At 39.2% G+C, this 20,278-nt stretch overlaps 2 protein-coding genes across 15 annotated transcripts in view; one reads left to right on the forward strand and one right to left on the reverse strand.

Moving 5' to 3' along the window:
- Positions 1–20,278, forward strand: part of LOC116843773 (phosphatase and actin regulator 1) — a 514,963-nt gene that overhangs the window by 186,388 nt on the left and 308,297 nt on the right. For 13 of the 14 annotated variants that reach the window (XM_032814528.1, XM_032814530.1, XM_032814531.1 and 10 more), the window contains 3 exons: positions 3,507–3,671; positions 4,490–4,588; positions 10,621–10,977. In XM_032814528.1, coding sequence (XP_032670419.1) covers positions 3,507–3,671; positions 4,490–4,588; positions 10,621–10,977 — 621 coding nt within the window. The remainder of the gene's footprint in view (positions 1–3,506; positions 3,672–4,489; positions 4,589–10,620; positions 10,978–20,278) is intronic. The other variant, XM_032814534.1, reaches the window with a different exon arrangement.
- The window catches only part of LOC116843776, a 79,515-nt gene continuing 59,608 nt past the window's right edge, over positions 372–20,278 (reverse strand). Inside the window, exon 3 of the mRNA XM_032814538.1 lies at positions 372–710. Within this exon, the coding sequence (XP_032670429.1) occupies positions 707–710 (4 nt within the window). The 3' untranslated portion in view covers positions 372–706. The remainder of the gene's footprint in view (positions 711–20,278) is intronic.

The raw sequence follows: 20,278 nt of genomic DNA on the forward strand, positions 1-20,278 counted from the left end.
TCTCTCTCTCTCTCTCTCTCTCTCTCTCTCTCTCTCTCTCCTGCCTGTTTTGTTTTTTAATCGTTTTTCCCCGCCAGTAGAATTTGTTACGGCGTGTCGCTTTCAGCGTGATTGACTAACGTTTCGGGGAAAACAGCACGTTGGAAAATCCGCCAAATTATCTTACGCGGTAACGTTGTCGAGTATTGATTTTATGGTGACACACACACACATACTCGTACACCACACACACACACACGTGCGCGCGCGCGCGTTGCGCCGTTGTCTGACAACGAAATCAGTCGCGCGCGAGAGACAGAGAGGAGGAACAGGGGGAAGAGAGGAGCGGGCTAAAAGCGAGGCAAAAAGAATTTTCTTTCACAATAGCTGTTTATTTTTGCGCGAATCAGGGTGGGAAGTCGGCAGCGTGTTAGCGGATGCGTCGATAAGGCTCGGCATTATTCGGCTTCGCCGCGTTCGCAATACGAACGGACGCACTCGAAACGCGAAAGTCCGCCAAGTTTTCGGTAAATTCGAGCCTTCGCCCATTGTCATTAGTATCTCTGGTACTCGGATTTCGTCTATGCGGAAATTTCCGCATAAAAATTCGTGATATTTTCTCATATGCAGGTTAGATTCCAATCAGAACGCTCAACCTTATCCCAAAATAGATTGTTCTACTACGATACTAATTGCCAATCTCATTCTTGTCCTGAATATAGCTTCTCTACCTGGAATCAGAACAGAAATGTTAAAGAAACTCGAGTTTTTTTAAGTGTTTTTTACATCAGTTTCGTTAATACAATAAAGACAATACAAATTTTCTCTAGCTTATATTATTCCATGTTAAAAGGTGAAATAATTTTAGCTTTCTATGTAAGGGAAGGCATTTTAGCTTTCTATGTAATAAGAATTTGTAATCTGAGGATATTTTGACGATTTTATTCATTTGTAAGTCAAACAAATTTGTCGGATATTTATATATATCTTTAATTTTCTTAGCTCGAACGCTTTCAATTATAATTCCTTTATGATGAATTTTTTTCGCAAATATTTTGAGTATTTACTCTTTACGAGTATGTGTGTATATATATACTTGTAACGAGTAAATACTCAAAGTGTGTTGAAGTTCCATATATTTTATTCAATTTTAATTTAAAATGTGAACCAGAAAAAAATCAGAGAAAACGTTAGAGAAACATTGGGGATGGGATCTGTCTGGGTTTCTCATTTAGATTCGCAGACATTGCGCTTCTGACCAGAATCTGCATAGATTTCGCATCTAAAAGTTATGATTATTGTGGGAAATCGAGCTAGATTCCAATTAGATCCCAAAGCATTTTCTATGCGGGTTAATAATATGAATATTAGTTGTGTAATCCCCTCGTCGTTAATCTTCCAACTGTTTAACCCGCGATTTATGCGGGTTGAACTCTTTGGCTCTTTCTGAATGATGATATTGCTTACAAATTGATATAATTCAGGTTATAATTTTTCTTTTATATTCATATATCTTTTATTCTTGATGGAAACACACCAATGTGTAAACCTGCTGAGAGAAGAATCTTCTACTGTATTTGTTATAGAAAATTACTCTGCTGGAAGGTTAATATTTGAAGGAAAGTACGAGGAACGTTAAACCGTTGGCTTGCGTGAGCATACATTGTTTATGAAGTAATTAGGTCATTTAATGTTCACATTCGACCGGGGACACTTATTTCGTAGACGCGGCTCATTTCGCGCTTTTAGCACATTAATTGTCGCGCCGCGTGCAAACTGTCATTGGGATAATGTGCGCGCGACAAACCAGTGTGCTCGGCTTACCATACGGTAAATACGGGGGTTATGAAAAGAATGCGAGACAGCATTCTGCTCGCACATGAAAAATTTACATAGAAATTGCGCGGAGCTTTTTGTGCCGCTCGGCGCGAGCGGGAAAACGTGTCCGCGCCGAGAATTTTTCATACGCTTTCCCGTTTTGTTTCCGCGGCCAGAGCGGCGTAATTGTATAATAACAATGCAACGCGATACAATAATGCAGTTATACATTGCAATCCGCGAGTGTTTTCTTTTTGTTTCGTTTAAAGAAACACAGGGAAATATCAGTCCTCTCGCGTCGATTCTCGTTTTGCGATAGAAACATAGTGAGTATGGAAGATTCAAATATTTTCTTTATACGCGATACATACACACAGAAAAATATCATTCTGCCCAGAAAAAAACAGATTATTCAGATTATTTTCCTTGTTTTAATTAATATTATAGTTATTTTCAACAAAGAATATTTTTCTGCTAAATAGTCTTAAAATATATTAAATGGCGAATTTTAGAAAAACTCATTATTATATACTCAAAAGAGAAAGATTTATTCTCTTTACAAAATTATTGTAAATTGTCGAAGAGAAAGTAGAGTATTTAGCTTTATGTAGCAAGTAAACTGAATTTTTGTTTTAATCTTATATTCTTGGTTGAAATGCTAAACTTACCAGGATTCAGAATGTATTTTGAAGAAATTCGATGCTTATCATGAACTATGAACTTATGAAATGCTTGAAACAAATAACATTTATTTGCAGCATTCATTTTTCTATATGTATAAAAATATAAATTATTTTTTCGTACAGAAGTTATTTTTATCGAAATGAAAGTGAAAAAAATTTTATCGAGGTAAAGCGTGCGCTCGATCGACGGTCGTTCACTCGTTTCCACCCTTACGGACGTGGATAAAAGGGTTGGAATGCTGCAACCCTGGTCGGTAAGCGCGGATAATATAGGAATCTACGCACCCTCGTTTTGCTGCAAAAGCGGAGAAGCTGGATAACGTATCTAAGGCTGATAACACGCACTTTTAGTCGCATAGTCGTCGATATGTTTCAATCGATCTTGTGTATCATTCGCGAGTAAGAAATCCGCGTAGAAACTTCCTAAGATTTTCTCAGATGCAGCGTAGATTCTGATTAGAATGCTTAAAATCTCAAAATTGATGTGTTACCTCATCAATTCAGAGAATTCAATTCTTGTTTCAAATATGACTTTTCAGTCTAAAATCGAAACAGAAATACCGTGAGAACTCGCGTTTTTTTTTCAGTCGGTAAGGACGATACACTTTTATAGCATCAAACAACTAATTCCGTTTTTAAACGCACAATTATATTCAATAGAATAAGATATCAAAAAATGAACTTTTTTAAAAACAATTTGAGCATTTATTCAGTAATGCAATTATTTGGAAAGTCAATATGTCTATACTTAATTCTAACGTAAAATGAAGAGCAGGAAAAGTATTAGGAAGACTACGGGTTTCCCCATTTAAAATCTCATGTTTGAAGCATTACATTTCTATCCAAAATTCATAATTATTTTAGGGAATCGATCCCAATTAGATCCCGAGAAATTTTCTACGCGGCAACTCGTAACCAACGTGGGGTGCGATCGCGCAATCCCACCTCAAATATTGCGCGGGAAAACGCGCGCGTACATCGTGTGGCGGATACATATGAACGTGAAGTTGTCTCTTGTTGTTGCAGCGAAAAAGCAAAATGGCGCTGCCTTGCGGACGAACAGTCTGGGCTCGGGCGCGAGAACGCCGCCCTTGGAGAGAAAAAGCAAGTTCTCGGCCCTCGGTAGACTCTTCAAGCCTTGGAAATGGAAGCGGAAAAAGAAATCGGATAAATTCGAGGCCGCTTCACTGTGTAAGTATCGCGCGATTTTGCAGTACGGACGTGATTGATCTTCCGCGCCGCGTCGTTCTCTCGTGATCGACGTCGCTGTGTTGCCACAATCTCTCTTTGCATCTTAAAGTGATAGAGATCGTTAACATTTCGCGTGCACTTCTATGTAAAAGCAGGTAAACGTAGCGGTCGCGTGTCAGATGAAGTTATTTATGAACGGATAACGTGTGTGTGACGTGCTCTTTTGGCGCGTTTCTGCGTTACAGCTTATCTCGATTTAACCTCGTTTTCATTCTTGTATAAAAAGAGAGGAACATCGTAAGCAAAGCTCGGAATTCGCTGCTTTTCGCGATGAGCTTCCTGTAGTCAGATGGAATTTCAGATACCGGGAATCTCTCCCATCTCTTAAGCTTGATGTGTTCTTTGCTTCCTGTTTCTTTCTCTTTATCTCTTTTTGCCTAAAACCTGATCTATAATGTGTTCTTTGCTTCCTGTTTCTTCAAGCTTAAAGTTTGATCTATAATGTGTTATTTGCTTCCTGTTATTTTTTCTTTATTTCTTTCTTAAACCTTAAACCAAAGAAAGACAAAAAAAGAAACAGGAAGCAAAGAACATATTGTAGATCAGGCTTTAAGCCAGAAAAGACAGAGAACAAGAAACAGAAAGTGATCAGCACGTAGCTGACTGACATCGCGAACGTAACAAGAGGTAACAAGAGGTTAGGTTTAGAGAGGACCCAAAAAGGACGCTAACTTCTGAGCTTTGCTGACGATTGTGTTACATATGACAGAACGAACAATGTAGTGACGTGCGCGTTGTCGTTGCTCGTGTGTCAACAGCGCTCGAGAGAAAAATCTCGGTACGTGCCAGCAGAGACGAGTTGGTGCAGAAGGGAATATTGCTGCCTGTAATACGGTCGACGTCGTTTCCCGAAAATGGTGAGTGTGCATGTCCGCTTCTTACTACCTGTGTGTTGTCATAATGAAATAAACAGCTCAAATCAGAACAATGATGTAACTAAAAAAGGGCTAATAAAAGCCAAGGCGCTGGTATAATTTTGCATGTAATATTAACACATGGCGTACATACATACATTCATATTCCGAATATCTTCGTCTAGACTTGTTTTCGTTCTTGATTATTTACATTCTTTAAAAGTGCTAATAAGAATCTATAAAAAATAATAAATGTACTTGGAAGTTTGTAGAATTGAATCAAATAATACAAAAATCATCGCAAATATCCACACGAGTAGTTAATTTTATTGCAAATGCAAGAAGGACACGATGAAAACGTGTTTACATAAAAATTCGTAACTTCTGGAAATGAATTTAAGAAATTAACACTCTAGGGTTTTTGTTGTCAATACCTTTGAACCTTTCAGGAAAAAAATACATTTCATTTTATCAAAAAGTACAATTATTTAAGGATACGAAAAGATATAATTTTTTCAATCAAAAAACAAATAAAATTTTTAACAGTTTGAAGGTTTTGTAGCATTATAATATGAATTTTGTTAAAATTATTACAAAAAGAGAAACTGACTTTTTTTGTGCGTAATTAAAGTTTTACAATACGGAAATTACGACCAAGTATAATATAGTAAAAAATAAATAAACTACTTGCGTACAAATTTTTTATATATTATATTTGATGTAAAGAATCCCGAAATATAACGAAACATCATTTTTTATTTTAAATTTCTATTTTACGCTTTGATATATCTCTCTGAATCTGGCACACTGAGATCCAAAACGATCCTATAGAAACTTTGCCTTTTTTGTTATATGACAGGCAATTGAAATAGCCTAAAAATATTCGCACCAACTTTTTTGAGCGCGTGAACCAAAAGTGCTTTATTCGAGTTTGCGGGTAATCCAAAATTTTAAAATCAAGGTAGAAAATGATGCCAGTGTGGCAGATTAGGGTCACATCAAAATAATATATAAAAAGAATGTTTCTTTAAATAATATATTGATATTGTGCGTGTGTATGCGCGCACAGACACATGCAAAACAGCGCTTTGCTCTTGTTAATTCTTTTCCGTTATGTTATTGTATAGTCAGATAATTAAGAGTTGCAATACCTTTTCTCGATGAGTTTCGACGCAACCTAGCAAATAAGTTTTTGCACTTAGTAGGAAAAAGAGAGAAAGAAAGAGGGAGAAAGGGGGAGAGAGAAACCAAATTAACAAAAACCCTCTGATAAAATAAAAATTGATAAAAAATAAGAGTATATAAGAGCACTATACGTCGAGCTATAATAGTGCAATAAAACCAAAAAGCAGAAATAAAAAAATTTAATCTTATGTTTCGACCAAGTCCGCTTCAGAAAAAGAAATAAATAAAAAAAAGTAGAAAGAATATAAATATAAATTAAAAGTAAGACGGCACGGAATAATTCTCACACGGAAAGAAAGGTTTAGTTGAATTAACCAAATATCTGGTTAAATATGAACGATCCAGAAATTTCGATTGAACCCGAATTCTATTTAAGTCAACCAAAAATCTTGTTAACTTAAATAGAATTCGGGTTACTTCAATCGGAATTTCTGAATCGTTCATATTCGACCAAATATTTGGTTAATTCAACTAAATCTTTTTTTCCGCAGAAGATGCATTTTCCTATTCGATAGACATGCGTTGCAAGACTCCTCGAGAAAAAGTAGCGGTCTTTAATCACCTGATATCGCTCATACTTATTTTTACGCGTTCTTCCTCGATTCGCGACATTCTACTTGTCGTTTCCGCGCGACGTAGACGCGAGATTTCCTGCGGCGACTCGCCGCCCCCGAAAGCACGAAATTCCGCCCCGCAAGCTCGATACATCTCTAGTCCGGCGACTTCCCGAGCGGGGCGCGGTGTTTTCCGGCGTCGATGTGAATCCCGCGACTTCCTCGGCAGACAGAAATTTCCGAGTCCGAGTTCGCGCGCGTGTCCGCTCCCTCGGCGAGAGCTGCCACAGGAAACGAGAGAAGTGGAGTGCCGACGACGGGGGCGCGCCGGCTACTTTGCCGGCCCGATGATGTCGAAGGTCGTAATTGCGTTTCGCGCTCGTTACCTCGGCAGACGCGAGTTCCAATTTCCGCAGTCGCGCGACCAGTCGCCGCCACTTTCGACGCGCCGAAGTCACGCGATTAAATTGCGAGACGGAGTCGTCGTGTGCTGAGCTCTCGCTTCCCGGAGCCCGCCTGGTCTCTCTTATCATTCGCGTGGTGTACGGGCTCCTTCTCCTACGTTCGCGCGCGGATAGATAGCGGCATAGATAACAGCGACCACTGCGTCGTTTATATTGACGTTATCGCGTCGCGATATGACAGCGATCCCTCTTACCGACGAATTGTAGGAGAAGCATCGGAGCGGTTTCGCGCTCCGTTCGAACGCGGTGTTAGCTGGCTGGTTCGAGACGCGACAATATTGGCAAGGTTTTATTTTTTTTAATGAGAAATAAGGCTTATAAGAGCCAAGCACTAGATATCGATGTGCAAATTGTTTTATTTAGAATTAGCAAAATTGTGGTAAACGTTTCGATCCTCTATTTGGACTTTCTTCAGCGTCCCGCAGAAAGTAAAGCTTGCTAAGACAAGCATTTTACATATGAAAACTTTATCGAAGAAAAAGTTGATTCGTAAAGTAAATAAACCGCGACTTCTGTTTTATTTTGCAACACAAGCAAGCATTGACAAGTGGAAGCGGCAAAAAATTATGCGCAGAATCATGATTCTCGCTTACAAAATTTATTAATTTTTTGCCATTTCCAACCGTCAGTCTTTCATTTGTAAAATGTTCGTGCACGTCTTGCGAACATTAATTTTTGTACTGAAGAAGGTTCAAATAAATGACTGCGAAACGTTTACTATAATTTTATTAATTCTAAATAAAATAGTTTGCACATTAACACCTAGTGCTTAGCTCTTATAGACTCTATTTCCTTGTTGATTTTTAATCTCAGAGCCTTTTTAGAATAGTTTTTTTTTTAAACTCGTACATTTGTTGAACCGCGTAGAGGTTGCGAAAAATTCGAAAGAGATAATGTCTGTTGCTTTCTCAATTGACTTTCGTTACGTGAACGCAAATATTCTAAAAATATCCGTGATCAATAGCAAGAGTTTCAACTTGTCTCTGTAAATTTCTTGGAATGACATCTCACTCAAAACAGGCCCGCTTGAAACGACATTGGCAATCTCACAGTGGACAAATTTTCGGAAAAATCTGCTTATAAAGCAGAAACTAAGCGGTTTTTATTGTTTAGACTTTGTTAAATTTTTGGAATTCTTAAAATCTATTCTTTAGTTTCAAATTTAAATATTTACTTGACATTTCAGTGTGAAAAATAGCTTTGAAAAATTATTCAAAATATACGGGGTGTAAATACTGTCCCTTTATTATAATTTTTGTCTGATAGATGAAACTTGCATTTATCTTGAATCTTCCGTTGAAATCGCGATGTTTATCATATATTATCACTTTGACTCTCGTCATAACAAATTACTACGCAGACTCGTGAATAATGACTCGCAATCGTGATTTCGTGAATTTAATGGACTTCGAATTTTATCAGAAAAAATGTGCTGAAACCGTCTGGTAAACGAGCATACATTAGATTCACTCTTCAACCTCGAGTGCAAGTGTTCATTTGACGATTCAGAGTGGAAAGTCTATTCTTCATGAGTGGAAGCTTACTGGAATTCGAGTGACTGGTCACTTCGCTTTCTGAGAGTGAAATTTCTGAAATAAACGAATAAATAAAATTTTACTCCAAGGAATTGAGAGACTACGACGACGCTAATCAGACAAATGCAATTCCTCCGATTAACGTCGAGCCGCTTTCCCTTCGATTTATCGTGCCGCTCAAGGATTAACGAAACTTGTCGAGATACGCGGAGGGTGATTAGTATATCTTCTCTCGGTACTTAGCGCGTAACAATGGCGGCGGGACCGGTCTACGGCCCGGCCGAGGAGGAAATCCCGTGCCGCTATCGATCCCCCGTAACTATCCCGCGAGTTTCGCCATCAGTCATATCAACTCGCCCGAACAATCCGAACTTTTCGAGAAGGGAGTCTCGGGCCGCGCGACGTTCACCCCGCGCCTTCCGTAATTAAAGTATTTTCGCTCGCAGTCCCGCGGATTATTCGTCGAAAGTTGCGAAACTCGTCGGTGGCTCGACGGCGATGCCGTAGGGCTATTTATCAACGTACGTCATTCTGCGCCGATTACCGCGCCGAGATACGTTATTTAAATTAACCGCAAATCGATGGAGGCCCCGACGAAAAAGCGCGCGCATGTAAGCGTGTAGCGGATACCAGAGGGAGCGAGTGGAAGGAGAGGAAATATCACACTGAGAGAAATTATTTGATAAGAAATTAATGAACGGATATTTCCGATCAAATCACCGATGAATTTTTGTATCCGATCAGGAAACATCCGATGAGAAATATCGGTTGATAATTTTTTGAGCGGTTTATCTGATGAAATGCCATCATGATGAGGAAGTATTCCATAAAATTTAATCGGATATAAAAAATCATAGGTATTTTGATAGGAATATCCGTTTGTTAATTTTTTACCGGACAATTTCTCTCAGTGTAATAAATTGACGAATATTAGATCTTTATGTATTTTATTGATTGCGAACCAACAGTGTCTTAATTTATTGGATTGGTGCACATGATTGGTCGATTTTCTCTTAAATACACGCAAAATCATACATGCAGCATTGTAGTAAATGTTACTTGTTTTAAGTATTTCATATTTCATTACATAGAAATTCATCACAGACCATCAAATTTATTCAAAATGCATTCTGAATTCAAGCGAGTTTAGCGTTGCAAGCAAGAATATTGAAATAAAATAAGAATTTGCGCGGTTTACTTACTTTACGTAAAGTCGAACCAACTTTTTCCTCGATAAAGTTTTATAATATTCTTGCTTCTTTTGAGCACGTGGTAATGAGACTTACTAAAATGTGTGGTGAGTATACTTTAAGACTGTTATGAAGAAAATATTTGTTGTCGAAGATAACCATTATTTGAAAGAAGAGAAGTAAAGCTCGGTGAAGTTTTATAATATTCTTGGAAAGAGAATAAATTTTTTTGAACACATGATAAAGAACTTTTCTAAAAAAATTCGAGATGAATATATTTTAAGACTGTTATCAAGAGACTTTTCTTTGTTCAAGATAACTATTACTGAAAAGAAGAGAGATAAAGCTCAACAAATTATACAAAAAATATTTATCTTCGTCGAAGATACTTAAAGAAAATTATTTAAAAAAGGAAAGTAAACTGAATAATTGTTTCTCTCAAACAATAAAATGACATTTTCTGTATAAAAAGTTTGGGTATTAAAAGAAAAAAAAATGAAGTCTTCGTTGTATGGATGTCCAAAAGATTGGTGTTGTTTATTTTATTCATGAAACAAAACGGTTACTCCTTCGAAATTGTATAATTTCGTTTTCTATGTTATTTAACAAACACAAGGAACTTTCTGCACCAACCTAATAAAGTGAGGCTCCGTTGATTCATCATCAACAGTACATGAAAGGGTCAGTAATAGCTTGTGAGAAGAAATATCGCGATCGGTATTAGACATCGGAGAGTGAACACCTTGAAAAAAGAAGGTTAAACATCCCCGGACTCCGGGTGAAGTTCCGCAACAAACTCGAGGAGTAACGTTCCGCGAGAATCCGAACAGTCCGATTACCCGAGTAGCACTGAAAGTTTCGCGACAATGAGCGTTATAAATGACATTCTGCGAGACGATATCTCTCGCGCGCTCGCTAGAAGCAGCGAAACAGCCTTCGACACGAACGCGCAGCGCGGTTCTACATTCGAATCGATCGCTTGCGGGAGCGCGTCTGGTCGCTGCCGATGTCGCTGCCTAAAAAGCACGCCTTGCCAAGAGAAGAGCGTTGCTGACCGACCCTGGCGGATTAATATTCAAGATCGCGGCGGTCCCTTTCTCGTTGCAGAAACGATGAGCGAGCCGGCGGACGCGCAAAAACCGCCGACGCCGCAGCAAACGCCGCAACAACAGCAGCAGCAACAGCAGCAACAGTCCCAGCAGCAGCAGCAACAGTCGCAAAATCAGCAGCAACCCTCCGGGGGCGTAGGTGGCACCGGGGGTGAAGGCACCCCCGCAGCAACCCCTACGTCCGGCGGTAACGTGCAGCAATCCCAGCAATCCCAGCAAGTACCGTCGGCCACGCCGACCCCGACGACTGCCAACCCGCATTCTGCAGGACCGCCCAGCAATCAACCGTCGCCCCATCCCTCACCGCTCTACCCCGGGATACCGCAGGGCGGGCAGCCCAACGGCAGCACGCAAGGTAAGACGAACACATCGATACCGATGATATCCGCCGAGCCGCCCGAACTTGAAGAACGCGAGAGAGCCGGCCCGAACGCGCGCTGGCTCGAGTTGCAAACACGTGAACGGCGCAGACCGAATTTGCATCTCTTCTTCGCCCCCTTCTTCCTGTTCTTCTTTTTGATTTTGGATATGAAACCATGCCTTCGTACATTTCCAATGAGCACTCTCTTATATTAGGTGATTGCAAAAGTCTCTTGTATCAGGTGGTGTCATTTTTCTTTTATCGAATTCTCGCAGGAAGTTTGAGAAAAGGGCAATGAGAGGTCCTTGTTAAATGTCTAAGAAATACCGACCACGTCAGTATTATACTAATCCATCATGTGCTCGAAAGAAGAATTTATTCTCTTTTTATAGAATATTATAAAATTCTATCGAAGAAAAAGTTAGTTTTCTATTTGATAAGCACGTCGAATTTTTGTTTTAATTTAATATTCTTAATGGAAATACTAAACTCACTAGTATACAGAATGTATTTCGACCAAATTTAATGCTTATGATGGATTTACGGAGATATAAACTTACAAAATGCTTAAAACAACAAATATTTACTTCGATACAATATTTTTCTATGCGTGCACTTTTTTCTTGCGCGGCCAAACGTGTCTTTTTGTCTCCCATTTTTGTCGTCCTGGGCGATCATCGAGCGACGAAGGTCGAGTTTGCACGGAGAAACCTAGAGAACGCGATGATAGCAGCGAGTAATTAGATATTCTTCGCCGAACTTTGGACGGCCTCGACTCTGTGATTATAAAAGGGAACCGGTACCTCCGTCAAGAGGATCGATTAACAGCACGAATATCGATTCAATGTAAATTCCGATTTTCCCTTAGCATCGGGCAGCATACACAAACCGCTCTATATAACGCAACGGTGCTAAGAATAAGATATTACCAGGGCCAGGCTATTATACAAGGTGTCTGACGTAGAACATGCAGGGCGACGTGTGAAGGTAGAGCACGTCAACTTGAGCACGAAGACCTTGGCATTTTGCAAACAATCACGTAAAGTTTCCAAATATTAATGAAAAAGGACTGACGAATGACAGAGCGTGCGAAGTTGTGGGCTCTATACCCGCAAGAACTGATCGAGGTCTGTAAAACTTGATCTACAATGTGTTCTTTGCTTCCTGTTTCTTGTACTCTGTCTTTTTTTGGCTTAAGCCTGATCTACAATACGTTCTTTGCGTTCTGTTTCTTGTCTTTTATCTTTTTTTGGTTTAAAGCTTAAGGTTTGAGTCAGAAGGAGATAAAAAGAAAAAAGCAGGAAGCAAAGAGCATATTATAGATTAAGCTTAAGCCTGTGTTCTTTGCTTCCTGTTCCTTGTTTTCTGTCTTTTTTTAATTTAAGATTTAAGGCTTGAAGAGTCAGAAAGAGGTAAAGAAAAAGTAACAGGAAGCAAATGACACATTATAGATCAAGCTTGAAGCTTAAGGTTTGAGTCAGAAAAAGAGAAAAAGAGTCATGAAGCAAAGAACACATTGTAGATTAGCCTTTAAGGTTTAAGATTTGAATCAGAAAGAGTAAAAAACAGGAAATAAAGAACACATCAAGATCAAGTTTTACAGAGCTTATTTCTCAACGTTGCGCGCTTTGGTTCGTCAGTCTGCTTTTTTTAATACCTCGACTTTTCATGTGGTTGTTTGCAGAATGCCGGTGGTCCTTATGTTCAGGTTGACATGCTTCTGTACGTCTTGCGTCAGATAGACTGTATAGGGCCGTCTACAAATGGAAGTAAAGTGTAATTGTAAGAAGTGATAGTAAGAAATTGACCAATCACAGTCGATTATTCTTCTCACATTCGACTGTGATTGGTCAATTTATTACTCTTACTTCTTACAGTCATACTTTACTCCCATTGTAGACGGGGCTTATAGGAGGCGACTTTACGCGCTGACGTAAAGCGACGATATTCGATTATTCTGTTTCTCTTCTATTCGGGAAGATGGATTCTATCGGTCGCCAAACGAGCTGATTTACGTGAATACACTCAAGATTTTCGATATCGCGCGGGCACAGAAATAAATCGTTCGCTTTGTTTGTGCGTTACATAATGGAGACGGCGGATATTTCGGCCGCGGTGCGCCGTCGTACACCTAATTCGGAGCGACATTGTGAGTTATTACTGTGTTCGCGCTCGCGCCCTCGGCACGAACGCTTGCAATAAGCGCGTTAACGTGTCTATTCGCGCAAGGCGAAATCTAATTAGCCGCTCGCATATTGATAGACGCGCATCCAGCTCGCGCGCTCTATCGATAACTCGAACGATGCATGCGCGCACGATATATAAATGCTCCGCGCCCGCCGCAATTTCCTGCTCGCGGCTTCGCGATCTTTCAGCAACTTCGATAACTTCCGCCGCCGTTGCCGTTTTATTCCGAGTGCGCTCACTTGGACGGCGTCTTCGTGCGAATTTCCTTTAGATCTCGTGAAATTGGCTTCTTTCCGGTTTTGCGATTGGCTCCTCTGTGAGCTTCGATCCGCGTGCTTCGTCAAACGAAATAAATATACGTGTACTGAGAAAAAAGATGTTTGGTATCTGTAATTGTGTATACAGGGTGTCCCAGCTCGACAATCAAGACGTAGAACGGATTGAGATAAATAACAAAGTTTAATACAGTTTTGTGCAAGTCGTAACAATGATCGAGACATTAATTGTAGAAGATTTATGAGTGATCACGCATGATATGGTAGATGAGCTGTGACGTCAGATTTTGAATTATTAATTAAAGAAAATTGTTGCACATGATTTTGCACGGTAATGTGTACTTCTTCTTTAATCTTGTGTAATCTTCTTTAATTAATAACTAAAAATCTACATAATTATTTTTAAAATGGTACTTTTTTGTTTGATCTAATGTACAAGCACGCGACAGCAGATGTCTCTGCTCGTCTATCATATCATATCGTTTACAAATCTTCTTTATTTAATATCTTGATGGTTATTATGAATATCGCAAAAAATGGTATAAGACTTTCGTGTTCACCTCAATCCGCCCTTACGAGAGATTGTGAAATTAAAATCACTGTGTATAATCATATAGAGAGAAATAATTATGGCCGAGAAAATTGAAAAAGTCGAAAAAAATGTAATGAAAATCTTTTATTTAAGTTCTGCTATAATGTTGGTGATAATAACTTTATGTGCATGCTACTATTTTACTTGAAAGAATATAGTTAGCTAAAGATAATTGTAATTCTTTAAAATTGTAAGGTAATTTTTGTTAGATTAAACTTTTTTTTCTCAGTGGCTTCTAAGTGCGAATATAAGTAAACACGAAAAGAAATACTCTGTTCATATAATCGCTTCTTTGTCGTCTGGAGACCAGATGAAATGTGTCGGTTGCAGGAACTGCAAGATTCCTGTAGGGATTTCTATTAACTCAAGTGTTTTCAATAATCTCAATTGAGTTTTACTCTATAAACTTTTTGGAGCGAAATTTTTCACTCGAAAAGATACAGTAACTGCTAATACTGCAATTCTAGACAAAATCGTAAAGCTCGTAACTTGTTTTCGTAAGACTCGTAAAAAAACTTATGAGTAGGTCGGCAATTCTATGCGGACCGTAAGTCAAAGATAACTCGTAAATATCTACGATTTTTTGTTTTGTTTTTTTCGTAAGCTATGACTTTACGATTTTACGATTTACCCGTATATTTACTTAGAATTGCAACATAGTTACTTGAACTTGGAAGATTCTTCACTCATACAGAGAGTGAATCCTCCAGTGAATATTTTAATTCAAGAAATGAATTTGATCTGTTCCATTGTCAACAAATTCATTTTAATTGATAGTAACATTCACTCATGTAAGTGAAGGAGGAGGGCATGATACTAGGTGGCGGCGGGACGCCGTGCGTTCGAGCATTTGCGTATCTTTTTCGTTCCAGAGAGAGAAAAATATCGAGAGCGCGGTTTTGCTAGGCCGGGACTCGAACCAGGGTCTTTCGCTTGCCGGGCAACTGCTCTAAACCACTGAGCTACCTGACGCTCCACGCTCACGATACTCTCCTTTCCCTAGATAACGCTCAGAGATGCCGTTCGGAAGCGACATCTCTAGCGCGATCCTGAACGCACGGCGACTACAGAGAGAAATGTTAATGTATCATAGTACAGCTGTCAGTCTCTCAAAGTCAAAGGTTGTTATCCTTTAAGAAGTCAGAGTAAGACGTCAGAGAATCCACTCGAAACTTCGAATCCATATAAAACATTCAGTCTTCCACTGATCGCACTAGCAATGGTTTCCACGGCAACAGATACATCGTTTCTGAATCATTTATGAAACTCATAAATGAGTTTTTATTTGGTCTCTATTCGGTTATTACACGAACTTCTACTTTCTTCTGTGAGTGTATCGCCAACAATGTATCTCTCGCGGACGCGCTCTCAATTAATTGTAAGTAATACACACTGAGACGAAAGAGAGAGAGAGAGAGAGAGAGAGAGAGAGAGAGGCAGGGGAGAAACTACTGTATTCTCTCTCGAAAATGCCTGCCAGGTCGTCGCGTAATGAGCTCCGCTCTTATCGTTCGCGGCACCTAAAACGCTCGCACACAACGATGTAAGCGATGACCTAATTACGGAACGTCATGTACCGGAGGTAACATTAACGGGTTACCGAGAGTACAATCGCGGCGCGTTGTGCTGTACACACGGCCGATTAAATTTCTCGAGGAATCCGCGCCGCCCGGCCTCTCTCGGCGATATCTCTGTTGTGTTTGCGGCCGCTAATTAAAATAATAAATTTTCTCACGACGCCGCGCGACGATAACGTGCGCCACACAGATTCGATCGAGTGATGTCTGAGGGCTGCGTAAAAAATTCTCGTTAAAAATACAAGGAACGCATCTCGCATAAAAGAGAGTCCCGAGTTCTGATGAAGAAACAGTTGGTTCTATTTCTTCGAGATTCGCGAAATTGCGAGGGAAGATCGGATCGAAAGTTCCATCGGGAATTTCACACGATTCTCTCTCTTCTCACGCGATTACGTCTTTATGTCCGTCTTCATTTCGTTTCCTCCTGCTGACACCATTACCACTTCTTTGGGCTATTATTAGTTTAACGTTTTATTCGATAAAATATAGACGGTGACCTGGATCTCTCACCGCGTTTTCCCAAACGTGGCGGGTTTAATGTATTTTTAAGGTAAATTGGACGACAACCTATGGAATAAATAATGACGTACGAGTGCGTCAAAATAGAAGATACCAATTTCGGTCGGAGTAATACAATATTCCTCTAACCTGATATTGGCTCTGGTCTCCCGATATATAGAATTCCTTTCTGAGAACATCTTGCTCTCCGAATCTGCTTAAAATTTCGTTATCGAATCCTGGATACCGAACAATCTGTCGTTCCCCTCTTGGAATATTGAATTTTTTTCCTTCCCTTTCTGCAATACTCGCGCAGAAATTTCGCGTCACAGCGGAATTTATCATATTTGCGAATTGGGTTAACCAAAGTATGAAATATCACGCCGAACAGTTGAGCGTCATAAATAATGTGTGAGAAAGAGAGAGAGAGAGAGAAATCTCGTTGTGATTATTTTTGTTCTCTCGGCGCAAAAGTGTCGCTCCGCATTTCGACTTAGAAACCTAAAACAAATGTAGGCAGAAAGGAGAGGAAAAACAACAGGGAAATACTGCGTATGCAAATTAGCTTTCGCGTGCAATCCGATTTCTCGTGACGCCACACGTGTAAGTGGCTAATGCGGTATCAGTCGGGCAAGGTTATCGGGTTTCTTCGTTGCTCTAAACTGAAGTCGTAACGAGGTCGTTATTATCCGAGCGCGTAATGCGATCTCGCGAAGCTTCTTCGATCATTGCCAACCGCAGACCTTTTGCAGAAATCGTCTGTGTTCTCGAGCGGGAGCGCGGCGAACGTCCCCGCTGATTATTTACAAGCGCGACCACCATGAGCGGTCTTCTCGGTCTCGTGTGCCGATATTTGTCATAGCGACTCGCTACCTGGAGCCAGAGTCGCGATTCTACCTGTTGCGATTTAATTTGCCGTGGATTAGAGATTCTCCGCTGACAGGCATAAAATAGTTCCAGGGTGCTTCGACACTCCATCTTGAGGAAATGTGTGTATACACAGAGAAATATCATTCTACTGCTCGGAAAAGCGATTACTCAGTTTACTTTTGAAGTTTATTATTTTTATTACTTTTGAAATTTGTATTATTTTTATTACTATTTTTATTAAAATCGAAAATTATTTATTACTTTTGAAATATTTACCAATATGTAACATTTACTTGAAGGCAGAGCGCATTTTTCTAAGTGTCTAGTATCTAGCATATCCAAACTACAGATAGGTAACTAAACTATAGATCTATTTTTTATAGCTACAAGTTGCATTATATCTGCACTTAAAATGAAGTCTATACATATTTGAGTTGGAAGAGAGAAGAGGGCAGAAAAATTTCAAGGAATAGTTCAGAAAATGCTGCTGTAAAGTGCAGGTCTCGTGTTATATTTTTTGTTCGTATGTTTATTGAAAACTGTTACCGGCAGGCATGTGAATGGCGCGCGCGTTAATTAACTCTTTCTCTCACACACATTCTCTCACACACATACCTAGAAACACGATAACGTCGAAGGGGTAAACGCTGACTTTGTAACACCCCGTCAGGAAAAATACGATACAATAATAATCCCCGTTATATTCACGTTCCTTTCGCGAACGGCGTTTTTATTCGACATGAGAGTGTTGTGGGGGAAACACATTTTCTGCGTCTGCCATACGCCAGTTTCTCTACTTTTTGCCGTCTCGCGATCACTCGGCGCGCTCTACCCGCCGTTACTTATTTCAAAGAGAAGTGCAAAACCATGCTTTCAAAGATATTTCGCTGCAGTGGGCGTAATATTTCAGCAGGGGCGCATCGGGGCGCATTTTTCCCCGCTCGCTTTCGTGAGCCAGCGCGAAGAAGCAGTGAGACGTGCTCTCGCGTATCCTCGCCGCGGCTCGCATTAGGTGCAATAAGCCTCCAGCACCTGTTACCGGTGACAGGTTATTCCATGGTGGAGAATTAAGGGGCAGCTGCCTGCCTCGTCGGCGGGTCGTTAATTCGCGGTGAATGTGCGGCGGCTGAGTGCGGAACTGAACGTCGCGACGACGACGACACCGCGAAAACAATGCCGCGTTCTACGAGCGTCCTCTTAAAGTCGATCTCTAAAAATGTTTCTGATCGAATCAGTGGCAGGAATACTTCAACGATAATTAGAGTGTATTCATTGATTTTCAGTGGACTCTGTTTACTACTCCGTTATTATTTATTTTTGCATTTTACTACTCCGTTTTATATCTCATCGATTTCGCGATCGGTAGTATAGTAGTGAAAAGCTGTAGTAGTGAAAATTATATTAGGATTGTATTTTATTTTACAATATCTCGTTTTTTGTGAAGCTGAACTAAACATTGTAGTTTAAATTACTGTAGAAATAGTAAATTAGACGTTCTGCCTCGATACAAAAAAATTTCAAGTATTATTATACATTCAAATAATAATTTTGTAATACAAAGTTAAGTAATGTTTTTAAATAAGTACGCAGTAATGTCTTTCATAATTCTGCATTAGTTCAAGATCACGAAAATATTATTGGGATTTGTATCACAATATTTTCTCCTTGTATTAATTTTCCTTGCATTATTACATATAAAAAACACATGAAAATTTAAAGAATTTATGAAAAAGTTATCATATCCTTGTGTAAATTTATACGTGTAAAATTATGAAATTATACGTGTAAAATTATACAGTAAAACTAGTAATTTGACAGCGTAAATGATAAAAACAATAGAAATGTCTACATGATCCAAAATTACAAAATGTAGTTTTTATAAATAGTCAAACAATATTTTCTTCTTGTAGAAGTAGGATTTCGCTATAAAAGCTGCATACGAAGAGAATTTTATAGTAAAAATTACTATAGAACTTTGCTACTGAGGAATAGATTTATATTTTGTAGTATTTTTTTAATTATTCTTTCTTTTAATCATTCTTTTCTTAATTTTTTTAATCATTCTTTCTTTTCATATGCGCTATTTATATTTTAGAAATTGTGAAGTGTGCAATTGCAATTTTTGCTATGTTTCTAGCGAGATTTACGTTTCTTACAAGTAAACCTATCGAAAAGGTACACTCCGATTTCTTTTTAATTTGGCACAAATGTAGAAGTACGAAAAATATTTAGGTCATATTTTTTTCATTTTGGCTTACTTTGAGTTTCATGGACAGTTTATAGCATTTTAATATTCTCACTTCTATCATCAACAAGTACAACAAAAATATATAAGAAATAAAATTGGATACAAGATATAGTTAAATAATTTTTACAAAATCGGCATAGCTGAGACACGAATCATTCTAAAGTTTTTTAGCCGAGATTCTAACCGAAATATTTCAAATCTGTGCTAAAATTAGTCAAAAATGATTCGAATCTCGGCCAAACCGAGAAAGAAATCCGGCAATTTTAATTAAGATTTTAACAAAATCGGCATAGCTGAGACACGAATCATTCTAAAGTTTTTTAGCCGAGATTCTAACCGAAATATTTCAAATGTGTGTTAAAATTAGTAAAAAAATGGTTCAAATGTCAGCCAAACCGAGAGAAATATTACAACAGGAAATATATCAGTTGAGCAAATTACAAGCTAGTGCAAATAAGTTGCGTTGATACCAAATCGTTGCGTTGATGAAAAGTTGTGACCAAATCGCAAGCACTAAATCAACTGACGCATATACACACACATAACTCATCACAATAACCATATAATTTGTTCAATCGACTGGACATTTGCGTAAACGAAATTTGTTTTCTTTCACAAGCAAAGTCTCGTTAACTCAACCACTTCTTCCTCAGTGTACTTACAACTGAATCATCACAAGCATTTCCGCAAAGAACACCCACTGGTTTTAGTGAGCAAAATGGTGATTTCCACGAGCCCGAAACTCCCCTAAGGCGAGGAGCGGTCAAGGGAATCGACTAAATTGCATACGTCATTCTCGCAAAGCAATTCTATGTAAACATGGAGTCAAACGACATTACGTTATATAACGTCCGGTGAATGAGAAACCGCGCGCTGATAGTTGGCCTGTCGTGGGGAGGGTCTTTAATTTTGCACGGGCGTATCCTCGTTAAAGCCTTTACCGGTGACTTATAGAGTCGCGAAAGCTGTATCCTCAAAGGACCGGGATTAAGGACGGTCGTCATAGCTCGCGCTCGATAATGTATCGGGGATTTACAGGGACCTTGAA

This window comes from Odontomachus brunneus, unplaced genomic scaffold (assembly GCF_010583005.1).
Source record: "Odontomachus brunneus isolate Ranch 3 - 2012 unplaced genomic scaffold, Obru_v1 Obru_scaffold_035, whole genome shotgun sequence".
In the NCBI taxonomy this organism is placed as follows: domain Eukaryota; kingdom Metazoa; phylum Arthropoda; class Insecta; order Hymenoptera; family Formicidae; genus Odontomachus; species Odontomachus brunneus.